At 29.6% G+C, this 16,900-nt stretch overlaps 1 protein-coding gene across 9 annotated transcripts; it reads right to left on the reverse strand.

Moving 5' to 3' along the window:
• Positions 1 to 7,809: 7,809 nt before the first annotated feature.
• LOC137823706 (U-box domain-containing protein 33) lies at positions 7,810 to 15,470 on the reverse strand. 9 transcript variants are annotated; one of them, XM_068628940.1, is made up of 10 exons: positions 15,298 to 15,470; positions 14,463 to 14,722; positions 13,844 to 13,965; positions 13,643 to 13,764; positions 12,837 to 12,941; positions 11,390 to 11,831; positions 11,065 to 11,202; positions 10,020 to 10,547; positions 8,857 to 9,621; positions 7,810 to 8,205 (listed from the first exon to the last, which is right to left on the reverse strand). In XM_068628940.1, exons 2-10 carry the CDS (start codon positions 14,704 to 14,706, stop codon positions 8,023 to 8,025), a joined length of 2,649 nt encoding a protein of 882 aa, XP_068485041.1. In that variant the 5' UTR covers positions 14,707 to 14,722; positions 15,298 to 15,470; the 3' UTR covers positions 7,810 to 8,022. The 9 variants fall into 9 exon arrangements, with proteins under 9 accessions (XP_068485041.1, XP_068485038.1, XP_068485035.1 ...); XM_068628937.1 differs by having other exon boundaries at positions 11,065 to 11,205; positions 15,298 to 15,444; XM_068628934.1 differs by having other exon boundaries at positions 15,183 to 15,393.
• Between the last annotated feature and the right edge of the window lie 1,430 nt (positions 15,471 to 16,900).

Consider the following 16,900-nt stretch of genomic DNA (forward strand, 5'->3'; position numbering starts at 1 on the left):
GCGCGTAGCAAAGTTATAAGCAAAGTACAAATTTACCGGCTACCTTCTGAACGGGTCCTTTGTTTCCGTATGAACCGTACAGATAAGAGTGTTGTACGATCCATGAAGTTTGTGACTCTATCCACTGCATCATCTACCATCTTTACCCCTTACTCCTGTCTCTCTCTTATTAGTCATCACTTTTCTTTTTTAATTAAAAAAACAAAAGAGAGATACAAATTTATTTCTAAACAAAAATTAAAACTTTATTCTTTCCATTTTGTCTTTAAATTAAATTTCAATTTTGTCTATCTTTTCCCTTATTCTTCTTCTCCTTCTAATGTTTGTATTTAAAAGATACTTATCTAATTAAGTACAATTATATGTATATTTTATCTTTAATTTTTTTTAATCTTTTCTTCAACATCATCTTAAAACCTGGAATAACAAGTGCTTTGTTAATATTTCATCAACAAATATTTAGTTATAATAAAAAATCATTATTAAAAAATTAATAAATATTGTATATTTTTTACAAATATGTTTCACATTTATAATATATATATAGTAAAATTATTTCACACTTTTCAATGTATTTTTTTTTTCACTTGCATACAAAGTTAATCTCTTTTCTTGTCTTCGTGTTTAAATGTTATGTCTTTTATTTCTATTTATATCTCTCCAAACATTATTTCATTCATAATTGGACTGTGCTTGCAATATTTGCGAGCTAAAAAAAATCCTATTGATTTTAAGTTTTGATTTTTCATGGAACTTTTATTCTTGAGAAACCATTATTTGCAATTCACACATTTTTCACATAAGAAAAAATATTTGAACTTGTGTTTTTATTGTTGATTGGAATAAATTTGTCTTCGAATTTATGTGATGATTTATCCATTCTATTACATTTATTAATGTTTTGATGTTTATGTTAACTCTGAACTTGCCACTGGCTTACAAAGTCAAATTAAGAAGCAGTTTATTTTTTCAATTACAAAAAACATAAAATTATCTTTTTGATTGATTAGCGTTTTTAGTTTGGTTAAAACATTTATTTTAATTTTTAACATGTTTGTTTCCACAAATCATCATCTAACATAAAAGTTATTGATTTTTTTTTTATAAAAACTCATGAAACTAGATATCTCGATTAGGTTGACACATCAAGTAACAACAATTATTTGTTAGCACATAAAAAAAATATAATTAAAAGAAAAAAAAGGAAATACAAAAAAATATGGGGGACGACCAAAACTCATATATTAACAAAAATGGTACATAGGTAATTTATATCTATTAATAAAGAACTCTAAGAAAATACTAGATGAAAGCCTATTATACTAATGAAAATACTTTATCTGAATAAAATTTAAGTTAACAAATTTATCAACACATTCATTTCCTTCACGAAAGATATGAGAAACCCTAAACCTGATTTTCCTACCGTAGTTAAGACAAATGTTCCACCTATTACAAAACATGCGAGGACACAGTAGTACTAAGAGTAAATGCAACACAAACTAAAGTCGAATCACATTCAAGCCATAAACTAGTACGACCCATCTTTTGAACTGATTTAATAGCATATATAACTCCATCCAACTTAGTAACTAAAGCAGTTTGAATATCAAGACAAACAGAAAAACCACCAATAAATTCTCTCATACTCCTACAAAAAATATCACCATAAGCAGCACCATCAATGTTTATTTTAACCCAAGTTGGAGAAGAAAACTCCCATCAAACAAGAAGAGGAAATATAATTTTACCATTACGAGTATTAATAAAAAAAGTTTAAGTACATTGAAATCAAACATATCATTTTACATAAAAATTTAGACGAATTACCCATTAGACAAGTGAAGATATTTGAATAATATCACATATGAGTAATTATGTTAGATTTCCGGTTAAAATTAATATTGAAATGTTTTAAATTGTTATGAAATTGGATGGTGTGAGGTGCTTAAATAAGCACTAACTTACCCTTATTTTATTATTTATTATATTTTAAAAACTGTGCTGCAATTATACTTAGCACACTAATAAATAAGTTTACAACTTCTAAAGCATAACAGAAGGAAAAAAAAATATACATTTTGTATATTATATTACATACTTCTTGTTTAAAGATGATTTGTATATAAAAATAAACCTTTGTTTTAGAATTCGAATATTTTGTAAAATCCTAAACTTGTAAAAATTTATATTATTGCATATATTAATACTTTTATAATAGGGCAATACATTTAATCTGGTATAAATTTATATGAGAAATTTTGATTATTTTAATTTAATTTCAATTTTTATTAATTCAATCCTATCAAATTGCCTTTTATTATTACTTTATTTTGTAATCCTTAACAAAATACACACACATATATAATTCCACTAATAAATATTTAAATTTATTTTTATTAATATAAAGACGTGTATATATAATTATAATTTATGTACATTTAGTATATATATATAAAATAAGGGTGGATGAAAGAGACCTGTGGAAAGGATTTAGTGATAAAGTTTGAAGGTTCCCTTGGGCATAAGACACCGACCCAACAATGTAGGGTCCTCACATGACCTTACCTTATGTATGCCAAACCATATCCATTCTCACATCTCACACGTATCAAATCCATTCACACGTGCGAACATTCACACCAGTGGGGCCCACAATGAATTTTGGCCCAATTACTCATTACTCATCACTCACCATAGATAGATACCAGCCCATTTACTTTCTGCCTTTTGAAAAAAATAGGAAAAAATTAAAATGAAAACATCCACACTTTTTAATTTGCTAATAATTCATTTTAATTTAGAAAATTGTTTAGTCACTAGAATGTGTTAATTAATTAACACTTCTATAATAACTTATTTACTTTCATAGTATTCTCAATATACCACTAATATGAACAACTATGATTGAATGAATTATTTCATTGAAAATTTAAATTATTACAAGAAAATCATGAAATAAAAACTATTTTTTAGAGACAAAAATAATGAGTTGCTATAGGACTAAATTAGAAATTATTTTAGAGATTAAAAAAAATTGGTTTCTAAATTAGTTTATATTATTGTTAAATGGTTTCTAAATTAGTGTTTAATTAGCCACCAAAGTTTTTGCTACTAATTATTTTCATTCTAAATTTGGTAGTAAAAACATTGGTTTCTAATTAGACATCAATTTAGAAACCATTTAACAATCATAGAAACTAATTTAGAAATATTTTTTTTATTCTTTAAAATGGTCTCTAATTTAGTCATTATAATAATTAATTATTTTTTGTCTAAAAAAATAGTTTCTATTTCATTATTTTCTTGTAGTGTTATTTTTAGTGATTTTTTAATCTTATTTTTTTACATATAAAATTTGAACTTATATAAAAAAAAAGTTAAGTTTAATATTATTCACATAGGCTACTTGTGATAAATACTTTATTTATAAAATTTGAAACTTTATCAAATTTTTAATTTATCTTTTAAAGTTCTAAAGTTTTTTTTTTTTTTAAGAGAAAGGAAAGTTGGTAATGGAATTTAAAATTAACTATGAAATATGACAACCACTATAGAGACTCATTCATGTCAAATTTGACTAATATACATAGTACAGCTAAATTAATCTTTCTGAAAGGAATGTGTTGTTTTTTTTAAGAATTAAAAAAGTAAAGTGCAATTTTGGTGCGTATATTATTTTAAAAGATAAATAACATCATTCTACATTTATACATTTTTATTATTTAGTTATAAAATATTGTATTTTTTTAAACTCCTACGATCTAATTTTTTTTTGTTTTTTTTATAAACAGGAGATATCATGCTTTTAACACATTCTTATTTTTAAAGTTCATACGATTTCTTTAATTATAAGAAACTCATTTATTTTATCATTAAGATGTGACTTAATATTTCTTATACAGGTAGCTTTACTTTAAAAAAAATTAAATAACAAAAATATATTATACATTTAATTATATCATTGGTAAACAAATAAAACTCTTTTTAAGTCTGAAATAAAATCCACACCCACCAAAAATAATGCAATTAAACAACAATGTATTTTAAATGTTATAATTAATTTTAATTTTAATTCACATATTATATAAATTTTGGATTTTTTTTTAATAATCTATAGTTTTAGTCTTTGATGAATTTTTTTATACAATTTCAATTATTCAATTTCAATTACTAAAGCGAGAAAATTCACACTTTAAACAAAAATAGGTGAAAATTTGGGTTGTTCTCGTATCTACTTTTGCTTAAACAGAAATTTTTTTCTCAAACGAAAATAGTACTGAAATTAAACTTGTTCTTAACCTAATTTTCACTCAAACGATCAGACTTTCACTCTAAGTAAATCTATTTTCCCTCAAGTTAAAAAAATTTAGAACTTTGAAATTTTCTTTTAAAATGTTGTTTTATAAATGTATGTTATTTTAATTAAATTTATGTGAAATTTTATTTATATATACTAAAGGTAAATAAAATTGAAGAGTAATTGACACAACAACACTCACATCTTTGTGAAATATGAATAAGATCTTTATTAATTCTTATAACTTTTGTTGGATATATTAAACCGTGTAAATTTTGATAGTGCAATTTGAACCTGTTTAAGATATTTGAATATTATGGGGAGACAAGGTTTATCAGAAAGTGGATTCTGCAATCTGCAATACACTCTTTTTTTCTCTTCTTTTCTCACTTCAATATTCAATTCTTATCCATAACACAAAATACATAACTACATTTTTACTTTACTTCTAAAATTCAAACTTCAAAATCCACCTTATTAAGCTGTCAATATCACTATCTGCATAATTCCATATTCACTCCAATCGTTCTTTCATCTATAAAAACATAACTAAATGATTCAAATTTGAAGATATTTTCATTTTAATCATTAAGTTCATAAAGATAAATTATCAACACAAAAATATGGCACTTTTACTCAATTATTTTATCACTGTTTTGTATCTAGTGTTCACCAACAAGTAATAAGTAATTATTTGTATTGTGGAATCCTTGAGTTTCTCCACAAATAAAAACTTTACAATATTTTGAAGATTTACTATCTCAAACCCACTCATGAAATTAATGCAGACTGACCCTATAATGGTATTAAAAGTGTTTTGGGTGGTTACGCTACTATTTATTAAACTTTAATTTGTATCATTCTTTTGTACTTAAGGTGTAAAGTTATTATTTTATTCATTTTCTAATGCTTCAATAAATTACTTTTAATGGAACTGAAGGATTAAATTAATAGGTAGGTAAGCATATTTTATCAACATTAATAACTACCAGTTACTTTAAATTCTTGATGACTAAAATATTTAAAAACTAATTTATAAATTTTACTAATAATAAAAATTATTTTAAATACTGATAATTTTTATAATCTTTAAAATAATATTTAAATTTAGTATATAGTAACTCATTATATGTTTTTTTAAATTAATTATGTCTAATATTATAACGTACTAAAAAATTAGATTTGGTTGCATGTTGGTTTTACTTACATATAAGTTATATATTAAACATATAAATTGTATAATATTTGTTTGATGATATTTATGGATATTAAAGTTTATACAAAGTTAGAAAAACTTTTATTTTCTGATGAAGATGCAGCTTTTTAAGGATATTCTGTTTGAATTCTTCAGGATGGTATTAGAATGTTTGTGGAATCCAACACTATATATAATAAATACCTTAATATATATATATATATATATATATATATTATTATTTTTGTTCAAAAGTGATTCAATGAACCAATATTTTAATCCCCACTATGAGTATTATATTATATATATTGAAAACTATGGTAGTTGATATAACTACCATACCTTTATTCTGTTTCTGATCCCAACGAACCAGTGGAACTATAACGTATGTATCAATTTATAAAGGTTTTTCCAAATAGAAAATTATAATAGTGGCATATAAAACTGACATAAAAATATGTTAATTTATATTTTTTGCTTTAAAAAAAATAAAAAATAAAAAATATTTAATAGAAATGAAAAATAGCCCTCCATTTTTTTTTTCCTTTAAAATTCAACAACCAATTTGTTAACTTTCTTGTGTCCATATTCTTGTTTGTGCAAAATCATTGTTTCTTCTTTTTATAAAGTCATAAACTTTAACAACAATAATGAGAATAAAATTGAATTTATCCATAAACATCCTTAGATGCTTTTCTTCTCTTTATTTATAATTAGTATGCACCCTTTTCAAGTTACAATGAATGGAAAGAAAGAAAAAAGGTGCAATTGGTTGAATCCAACCTTTTCTTGAAATAGCTTTTGGTCTCTTTCGGTATGCATTAAAAAAGGCACAAAACATTACTAGTTAGAAAGAAAATTATATTTTTTAAATGAAGTAATTTTAAAATTTTTAATAATATTTTTTTTTATGTAATGACAAATGATTATTGTTATTTCAACTGAGATGTCAAGTAGTATAATGATGTATAACATGTAAGTTTTTTATATAAAAAAAAAGTAATTTTGAAATTATATTAATCAATTTACAATTATTAATTGATACCTTTTAATTTTAACATTTTCCTTTTTTTTTATATAACTTCATCTCAAGGATATAATAATTGTCCTGTAATAGTTCATAATAGTTTAAAATTAAAACCCCTAAATTCAAGCAACTAAGCATAAAACATATATTAATGATGGCTGCTAGATATATATGTTTACAAATGTATTAAAAAATGTTGTTTTGGTCAATAATTTATATAGAAAATATTGATAAATATATTGAAAATGTTGACTAGAAGTTCTAATAAGTGATTAAAGCCACGGGCCAATTTGTAGACTTTCACCAAAAAATAATATTGACTGAATAACAGTAACTAACTTTTTTGAATTGTTAGGTATGTTGGATATCAAAATATTTTTTTATTTAATAATAATCGAAATATTTCTATTTAAACCAAAAAATAATAATTATTTTATTTAAATAAAATATTTTAAAAAATGAAAAAAAGTAATGTATATTTAAATTTCTTGAAAATGGTGAAATTTCCTATCCATTCAATTGACATTGACATTGGAGACCAAAAGTATCTTTCTCTGGAAAAAATCTTGCTGCAGTGAAATGGTAGGACCGTTGTTGACAAAGTATCTCTCATATTTAACGCTACTATAGACAAATAACTCAAACTTGTGACAATTTATTCATATGCTCGATTGTCTTCAAAAGTCAGAATAAGTGCACAAATTATGCAGAAAAATTAGCTATTTAAAATGGTTTTCTGTGTAGTAATCAACAATAAACTTTCACATGTAATTGTGCCCCTTTAACATGTAATTAAAAGTTTGATTTTCAAGTTAATACTTGTAGGTAACATTTGTTTAGAAAAGTTAATCTCTTAGTAAATTACAGTATACCAAGATAATTTGTCTCTGACTTTGAAATAAGAGATGCCCATTTGAAATTGGTTCTGCACATGAATATTGTAAGTGTCTCTCAGTAAGCAGTTTAAGTAAACACATTCAGTAGTAAAGTTCACTTTGAATGAAGTTAAAACCAACTTTTTGTAAGGTTATAAGCTACTTTAATAACATAAATCAGATGCATTTAAGCTTTTCTGACAAACATTCCCTTTTAGAAAAATTTTAATCTCTTTTCACTGTGTTACTATTTGCTTCCGATAAGTCCATACAGAAAAGGATAACCAACCACATCATGGCCATTTGAGATTCTCATTTAAGTTATAACACTGTTGCTTGCTGCTATCAACTTTGGATAAATCTTCAGATGAGTCAACATTTCCTTATATAAAACTAAACCACAAAAGAAAGATAATCACACAAAGAACTGTTCTGATATATATCTTATATAATGTGTACTTTACAACTATTGTAAGATAATCACGTTGTTATCTAACCTATACAAGGGGATAGGTATAAAGTGTGAATGAAGAACCTGAACAAGCTAACAAAATGAAATGACAACTTTCTTTTGTAGATATGTTTATACAGTTCAATCAAAATGGGAGAAAAATAATGCACTTGATCAGTGGTTTTGAAGCCAATCCTGGATTGCAGAGCGAAGAGCGCGATTGGGAACAAGATTGTGATGTGCAAGCTTACTATTAGTCATTGGTGAGTTGTCATTACCACCATCAAGCCATCCTCGTATAGCCTCAGCTTCATAAGTAAAACCATCTGCAGCTACATGTGGATCTCGCATGACTTCCTGCAAAGTAGGAACACATGCAGGGAGGATTTTCTTAGATAGCAGTTTTGTATTCAAAGACATATCATTCCATTAATTGGAAAATATCTTGCCAGATAAGAAAATAAAGATATAAAGAAGGTATTTGACTCTAGAGTGAGCAACTCACTTTAGAAGGTAAAATAAGCAATCTAAGCCGTGAGAAAATTTTCAGTTGATATATCTATACATCCATGATTTGTTATGCATGTGAACGTAATATTCATCACTGGTTTTCTGATCATAGACTGAAACTACCTACTTTATCCTATAACATGCGTCCTTAACTTTAGAGGTGTTGAATCCTAAAAAAGGGCAACACTGTGAAGCTGTTTCCAGCATCTGAACCCCATGACCTCCGGGTCAAAAGGCAGAAATCTTACTTTTTTTTGCATCAAGCTCGGTCGTGAGTGAAGTAAAAATGTTTGAGAATAAAGTAACTAAAGAAAGAAGAATGGGAAAATGAAAGCTTGAAATTTTGGTCAACTTTGAAATGAAATGAGAAATGGAATGAGTTTCATTTCCTTAGACAAATGTTCAATGGGGCAGAGGCAGAGATTCTACAACAGCACGAGGGCATCACATTTTAAAAGCCTAAACTCAAAAGAAAGGTAGACAGAGCTAGTTAGTTACCTGGAAGATTGGGCAAATAAAATATGATGGATGTTGTGAAAGTCCTTCAGAACTTAGTCCAAAGGAGTTTGTGCCTCCAGAAGAAACCCTCATTGCATCAAGTATCCTCCAGACATCAGAATAAAGATCTGGCCGGCTCTTTCGGTTCATATCGCAACATCTCAAAGCCAGGCGAGCCAATTGTTCAGCCTGCACAAATGGCCAGTCTCCAGCCAAAGGATCCAATAGGGATTTCAACTTTCCAGTGTCTAATGCATATTTCACTTCCTTTGTTATTCCCAAGGCTGGTCTCCCAGTCAACAATCTCAACAATATGATTCCAAACGAATAAACATCTGACTTCGGAGTAAGTTCCCCTGAGGCAAGAAATGCAGGATCCATGTAGACAAATGTTCCTTTTGGGTCAGTTTTCCAAAACTGTGTAGAATTTCTACTGGAACTTTCATAGTTTGATAATATACGACATATTCCAAAGTCACTAAGCTTGCTAATAAGGTTTGCATCAAGCAGAATGTTGGAGGGTTTCAAGTCACCATGCACTATGCTGTGAGGTTTACTGGAATGGAGAAAGATGAGGGCAGAGCATAGTTCAGTGGCAACGCGAATTCGAGTTTGCCATGATAATGGAGGGGTATTATCCTTGCAGGCAAGGCGATCTTCAAGGCTTCCATTGGGTAAATACTCATAGACAAGAGCCCATGCATCTGGGCAGGCTCCAATGAGTGTGATAAGATTGGGATGCCTTAGCTTGCTCAACACATCAACCTGATACAGAACCGAAAGTGGGGATGAAAATAACTATCCTTTTTACAAAAATTTAGCTTATAAACCCTTCATTCATACCTTTAGAGACAAGATTGATAATATATTATTATACCAAGAACCAACAAACACAAGTTCCAAAAGAATATGCAAAACATGAGGAGAAATTAAAAAATCTGTTAATTTTTTGCTGCTAACTCTTCTCACAGTTTTTTTTTTCTGATATCAGTTATCTAAAATGTAATCTGCAAGATACAAGAAAGATCAGTTAAGGCCAAATTTATTTTATTCTTGGACTTTCACACAGGGTTTTTCAGAAGTGCTACATCCAGCACACCAAAAAGTTATCAATGATTAGAATAAGATGTTTAAACTGTCATATAAAAGTCAAACCACCTCACCTCCTGTTGAAACTCCAAGGGTCCTTGCATGCTGTCAGAGTGCAACATTTTTATAGCCACCTCAGTGTAACTCAAGACACCTTTAAATATACTTCCATATCCACCTTGTCCAATTTTTAAGGATGGATTGAAGTTATTTGTTGCTTCTTTAATCTCTGAAAAAGAGAATTCTGAGAAAAATTGAGGGACATGGGAGCTTGAGGCCTCTCCTTGCTTTTTTCTCAAATCTTCAGCCTCTCTCAATGCATTATCACGCTGAATCTGCAATTCCTCTCGTTCATTCTTGTAGCTCTGTAACAGATCCACAGCAGATACAATCTTCTGCTCCAGCTCCTTTATAATAAGTTCAGATGATGCAATCTGACTCTCCAGAGACGCCTTCTGATCAAGGGCGAGGTGGAGTTCTTCCCTAACTTTGTCTCTCAGGCTCTTTGCATTCTCAAGATCTTCTTTTTCTTTCCTAAGTTCTTCCTCTGCCAATTTCCTCAGGTTCAACTCCTCTCTATATAAGCTTTCAGAAGCTTTAGCCTGTCAATTGGGCAGTTCAAACATTGATAAGGATTAGAGGTGGCATCAAGCTGCAACATTGGCCTATCACTAGATAATACAATACAACTTAAAATGATTCCTATTGTTAGGAACTCAGATTAGAAAATAGAAGAAAGAAAAGAGAGATTGTATTTCTTGATCGCAAAGGATATGGGAACAGGAGGGATAACTCTCCTCCATGGATTTTTCCTTTTACAAACAACAGATGCTCAATTTACAAATGAAACAAATTTGAATGAATATCCTTCCCCTTCAGTTCTATTTATCTGTTTAGTCACTACTTTAACTAACACTCTTTTGCCCAATGTCCCAGCACCAATTCATTCAATTGAACATTAGCATTGATTAAGGTTGCTTTGTACTTTCTCCTTCCTTGTTTAACTAGGGACTGATAAGTGCTTTCCCACTGGATACAAACAATTGACAAACCACATTATAAACATGGTCATCTACGTATTGAAGAAGTGAAATAAGCACTCAACAACCAAATAATTACCTTGCGTATAGCTTCAATGGCTTCTTTTTCAGCATTCCTACGCCTTACAGTTTCTTTATACGCAGTTAGCGAAGCATCCTCAGCCTCAGCCATAGCCTGTTGAAGCTGGTCATAGATAGTATCATCTATTCCACTGTCCTGCTAGTGTTCAATCAATTTGTCTTTAAATATCAGCATAAACGTGGGGAATTAAAACTCTTTTCCTCATTTGCCAATTTACAAAGTAAAAATGCCTCATCAATTGCAAACTTTACAATGCAAAAAATATGAACATGCTCTGTAATAGGAAGTCATTGCTGAAGTAGAAAATAATATTTGTGCGTACCACTGTACTAGGAGGAGATGAATGATGAAGATCCTCTATGACCAGCTGACTCAAAGTCAACTCTAATGCATTCTCACTCCTTTCAGTAATCAATCTTGGGGTAGCTAGCTCAACTGCACTATCAGAGCACATTGACAAGCCAGAAGGACTCATCCTTGACAGCCTATCTGATTCATCAGAACTTACTTCTGTACCCATCCTGTCACGTGGAGTTGAAAACCCTTCAGTTTCTTCTGGAGAAGAAACAGCCGGAAAGCTTGCTCCATGTCCATCACTGACAGACCTTACTCTGCGTAAAAATTCTAGTGCATGATTGGTTAGATTTGCTCGGCGATCTTGCCCCAGTGTAACAGACTGTGATCTGAAAGTTCTCACAGAGTTTGGCACTTGCTGCACCAAAGGAGATGCAACCTCTACATTACCTTCATTCAAACTCTGATCCCTGTGTTAATATGTTGCATTAGTAAATCAGTACCAGAAATGATCTAATCCAAGTGCAATGACACTATTGTGGGGATGATTTTAGCACAATAATACAATACAAGTTCGTTAAATCTAGAAACAAGCTATTTTAAAAAAGAATTAGAGCTTAAAAACTCAAAAAAGAATATTAGGAATTGAACTTTATTATTTGATCATATGAATAGACTATATATATGTGGAGAATAATCCTAATATTTATAGGCTATAGTTTTGCACAATTACAACTAAAAAAGGAAAGTAAATAACAGGGTAAAAAAAAGTAAATTCACTACAGTTCCAAAGGCTGCGGGTGAGCTGGATAATGGTCCCAATAGTGAGAGGGGAATCAAATAAGCAGAATGGGACTGGTTCAGTGTGGAATACCAGCCCAGGTGGCGTCGCATAGAGGTCATGCACTGGAAAAACACCCCATAAAGAAAACAGGCTAGAGCATTCGAGGCTGCTTTTGGTGGGGCCTTTGGAGGTCTAGTTGAGCTAGGGAATGTGCAGCTCCTGGTAGAGTGAGTCAGGAAGAAACCGGTGATAGTGACAATGGTGGCAATGAGTTCCGATGGCAATTAAAGTGTTGGATCTAAGTCCTGAATGCAATGAAGGGGCTATATACATAATAGACGAATAAAGTCAGTTGCAACAATGACATCTAGGGTTTGAATGTTGAAGCATAGCCCCAAGATCCGAAGCTCTTATACCATCTTGAGAAAGGAGATTAAGAACTGGATATTATTTATTATAGGGAGATTCATGAACATTTACAGGCTACATGATTAAAGTTAAAAGTAAAAGAAACTAAAGTACAAGGAAATAAATATAAAATAGAAACTGAAATAATGAAATGAGAAAAAAAAATGTGCTCAAACATAGTATTCCCAGGACTACACACCTTCTTTCGTAATTACATTTATCTTTCATAAGACACTATATACACGAATATCAAAACACATTAATCTTTTTGGATTTTGCATACCTTGTGTGTATAAGGTGCCCTTTGCAGATAAACTGTATGTGACAAGAAGCTGGAGCTTGTTTACACACATAGATGGCTTTCTTAGACCTAAGGTCCATCATTTTCCTGCAATGTCATGCATCGAAACATAATGGTTATTTCATCAAAACAAACAGATATAAAAATGAGGAAATTATCAAAAGATACAACTAGTTGATCGTCAGAACAAACAAAAGAGAGCATAGTTTCTGCAAAATTACATGTGAATATGGTAAGGGAATATGATATCTCCAGACATCCAAAACACTTTGAGAAAATAGAATCAAAGTGGAGAGATATAAATCCAGCTAAAATAGTCACTGAACTAGATCAAATAAAATTGGACAGGCTTCTCCATTAACATTTTTAGGAAAAAAAATAAGGAATGAATAAGTTTCTCCATAAGCTAATTGGTAGAAGCTCTCATGTATATCTTCCCTAAATTCTTATTTTAAACTTGTACATAAGTTAATTTTAGCTTATGAAGAAGTTCATTTCATTTTTTTTATTTTTTTTCTCTTCTAAAAGTGCTTATGGACTTATCCATTTTTCTCTTCTAAAAGTGCTTCTGGACTTATCCAAACAATCGTGATTCACTGAAAAACTCCACCCCAGAAAGTATGGCTATTTGCATGCTTTCCACAAATATAGCAATTTATTTATCTTATTCCTTACAAAAATAACCAGCATACCATCTTCGATACTTTTTACATTATCATCATCAAATTTTGGGTAAAAATAAACAGAACATTAATGTGGTTGGGGAGGGGGATTATTTGGTTTCTTACCTATTATAGTACTTATCTGATGCTGCTCCCATTACAAGCTTTCGGATGTCATGCTGAGAGACAAGTTCTACAATTCCTTTTTCAATGCTATCCATTTCAATGTGCAGTTTTTCTTCTTGCACCTGTATCAGGAAAGTTATTAGTGCATATTAAATAACTTTCTAAATACACAAGTACATAGAATTAATATAGTTACCCTACCCCCATCCGTCGACAGATTTGAAGATATTCGTCTAGAGTCCTATGCATGCCTTGCTTTTCCTCTTCCCAGTATGCTTGAACCTGCTCCTCTCTTAGTGCATTTGCGGGGAATTTACCTCCCACTATTAACAAGAAAATGGATGTTTTAGACCATGATCATGTATGAACGAAAATACAGCAGGGCAGAGAGAATTTACAACGGTTACCATATATTAAACCCAGAGTTGTTTCCTCATAATAACTACTCTAGTAATAAACCAATACAACAAATGGTCAATTTGACAACTGCAGCTCAACATCGTCTTCAAGTTCATACTTTAAAACTCAAAGAAAACAAACATATGGATCTTAAAACTAGGTTTCTGAAGTTGCCCTGATTATTTCATGAGCCTTATTTGGTTCTAATCTGAAATCTCCTGATCATTTCTAATTGGCAATAGTGAGTGCACTTTAAAGTGCACCTCCCAACTTTAGAAGGGTCAAATCCATTGTAAACCAAAAACAGTTACACTGACCCCAAGTTGAGATAGTTTAGCTGATAGAAAATTTCATGATAAAGAACCAGGCAATTTAAGGAATAAAAGATAAACAAATACAGAGAAACATGGTATATACATACGTAGGGGGATCATTGTTGCACGAACATGAACATAAAGAATGCAAATCCTCTTTCCTCCAGAGTGTTGTATTGCCCATATCAGATTTAATTTGCTCTCCTTCACTTCTTTTGTCACAGCAACATAGATTGGCTGATCAACCACACCTGGATTAGGCTCCTCCAAAATTTCCCCACTAGCATCAGAAGGTGACCTCACAGAACCCATCCTTTGTGATGTTGCAGGCACGGGACTCACCACCGCCATGCTAAGAAATGCACTACTACAGTTGAACCACTAAAAAAATAAGAACTCAACTTTCTGTTTCTTTCTCCCAAAAAAATCTCTGTCTCAACAATTGGTTTTTATCTCCAAATAATACACAAACACCCACCCCAACTACCAAGCCCAAAAATTAATCATCACCAACTCTCTCTCTCTGCCAAGAAAAGGTTCAACTTTCTCCCAACAATTGGTAATTAGCTCTATATTTCCCGTTACCACTAACAAACCCAGAAATTAATCATCAAAATCTCTCAAACCCAGCAAAAATTCATTCTCTGGGACTCAGAAAACCCAACAAAACATCAAAATTTTCTCTGTCTGCAAGTTGCAAATTGGATGCTCAAGAAAACTTTCACCCTAATAACAAAGAGACAGAAAACAAAAACAAAAACAAAAACAAAACAAAACTTAACCTTAACCCCTTGTCTCTATCCCCAATACAATTCACAGATTCTTACACAAACTCATTGTTGTGGGAAAGGCAAACCATGAAAATGATATAAAGGAGAAGGCTTTGATGGTGTTGTTGAGAATTTGCGGTAATATGACAGGAGGGTCTCTCTTACTCCTTACCTTGAGAACGTATGACATGAAAGGAGTAACCTTGTGTTACCCTTCTCAAAATCATTGTACTGTAGCTTACAAACAGAATAAGCTCACCAAAACAATAATATTAGTTTGCAACAACAGATGGAAAGAGAATCTTCAATGTTTGACTTTACATTATTAAGTAGAAATTTTGTAAACAATATAAGAAAATGCTACACACATACCACCGATTTATTAGGTGCAACTGTAAGGAAGTGAGAATTGGAAAGAAAGAAAAAAGACAACTTTAGATAAATATAATATGAGATGCAATGAAAAGAAAGAAAACTAAAGAGAAATCATATAGAAAAATTTAGATGTTATGTCATCTTTTATAAAAAGATGAATTAGATGCATTACAGAGAAGTATATGTAATTAAAAGATAGGAAATTGTTGTAATGAGTTAGAGTACCAATGCATACTTTAGGATATTGTTGGAATTCGAAATAATTTTGATAGAGAATATATCAATTCACCAATTATCATATTTATATATGTTCTTGTCTTAATAGTTTATTTTCGTTTTATATTTTATCTTGATTTTTGTTTAGTATATTATTACCATATCTATGTAATTATAATTTTTTTATTAGTTGGTATTAAATAAAATAAAAAAAAATTTTAACACTAAATTATTTTGAGACATAAACATAAGTTTAAGTTTGTATATAAGTGCTAATTAAAAAAATATAAACTGAGAGACAAAATTTTATATTTGTTGAATCTATACCTATTTATACCTATATATAAAGGGGATTCCCCTCTTAACTGCTTTTCATTTTTTTTTTCATCTTATCTTTATATTAATATTTAATTTTATTATTGTATTATGGTCATTGTGTATACGTAGTGGAGACGGTTTTGAATTGAAAGAGAAGTGCAAGAGTAGTTTTGGATTGAAAGAGATGTGGAGGAACAATTATAAATTGAAAGAGATATGGAGTAGCGATTTGGTTTATTTTCAAAATCAGTTACATTTTATTAATATTTTATATATTAATATTATATTATATTTATATTTTATTCTTATTTTTATTATTTTGTAACTATTTTTTTATATATAATTTTTTTAAAATAACAGTTAAATATAAAGATAATTCTCCTAAATAACTGTTTTTTGTTATTTTGTAGTTAAATATAAAGATAATTCTCCTAAATAACGGTTTTTTTTATTTTGTAGACAGTTTTGAATTTAATTTTCTATTTGTTGTTTTTCTTTTTGAATCAACGGTTTTTTTATTTTATTTACGAAATAATTTGAATCAGCAGAACTGTTAATTTATTTATGAAAAAATTTAAATAAAATATATTATTATTTTTTCACTTTTTATTGAATAGTTACTTATAATTCCATATTTGTTATTATGGTTCCTACTATGTTTTTATTTTTTTTATAACAATTAACTATACCACTATTCTTTTTTGAGTTTTCTCTGAGATAATGTCATAAAAACTTTGTGCTGTGTAGATTTGAAAGAAGCAACAGGAAGAAATTTTATCTAATCAATTCTTTGAACATAATAACATGTTTATTATGCAATTATTATTATAACGATTGTAATGTGTTATGTTTGTTTGAAATCTTAA

Source organism: Phaseolus vulgaris, chromosome 8, assembly GCF_000499845.2.
Source record: "Phaseolus vulgaris cultivar G19833 chromosome 8, P. vulgaris v2.0, whole genome shotgun sequence".
Classification (NCBI taxonomy): Eukaryota; Viridiplantae; Streptophyta; class Magnoliopsida; order Fabales; family Fabaceae; genus Phaseolus; species Phaseolus vulgaris.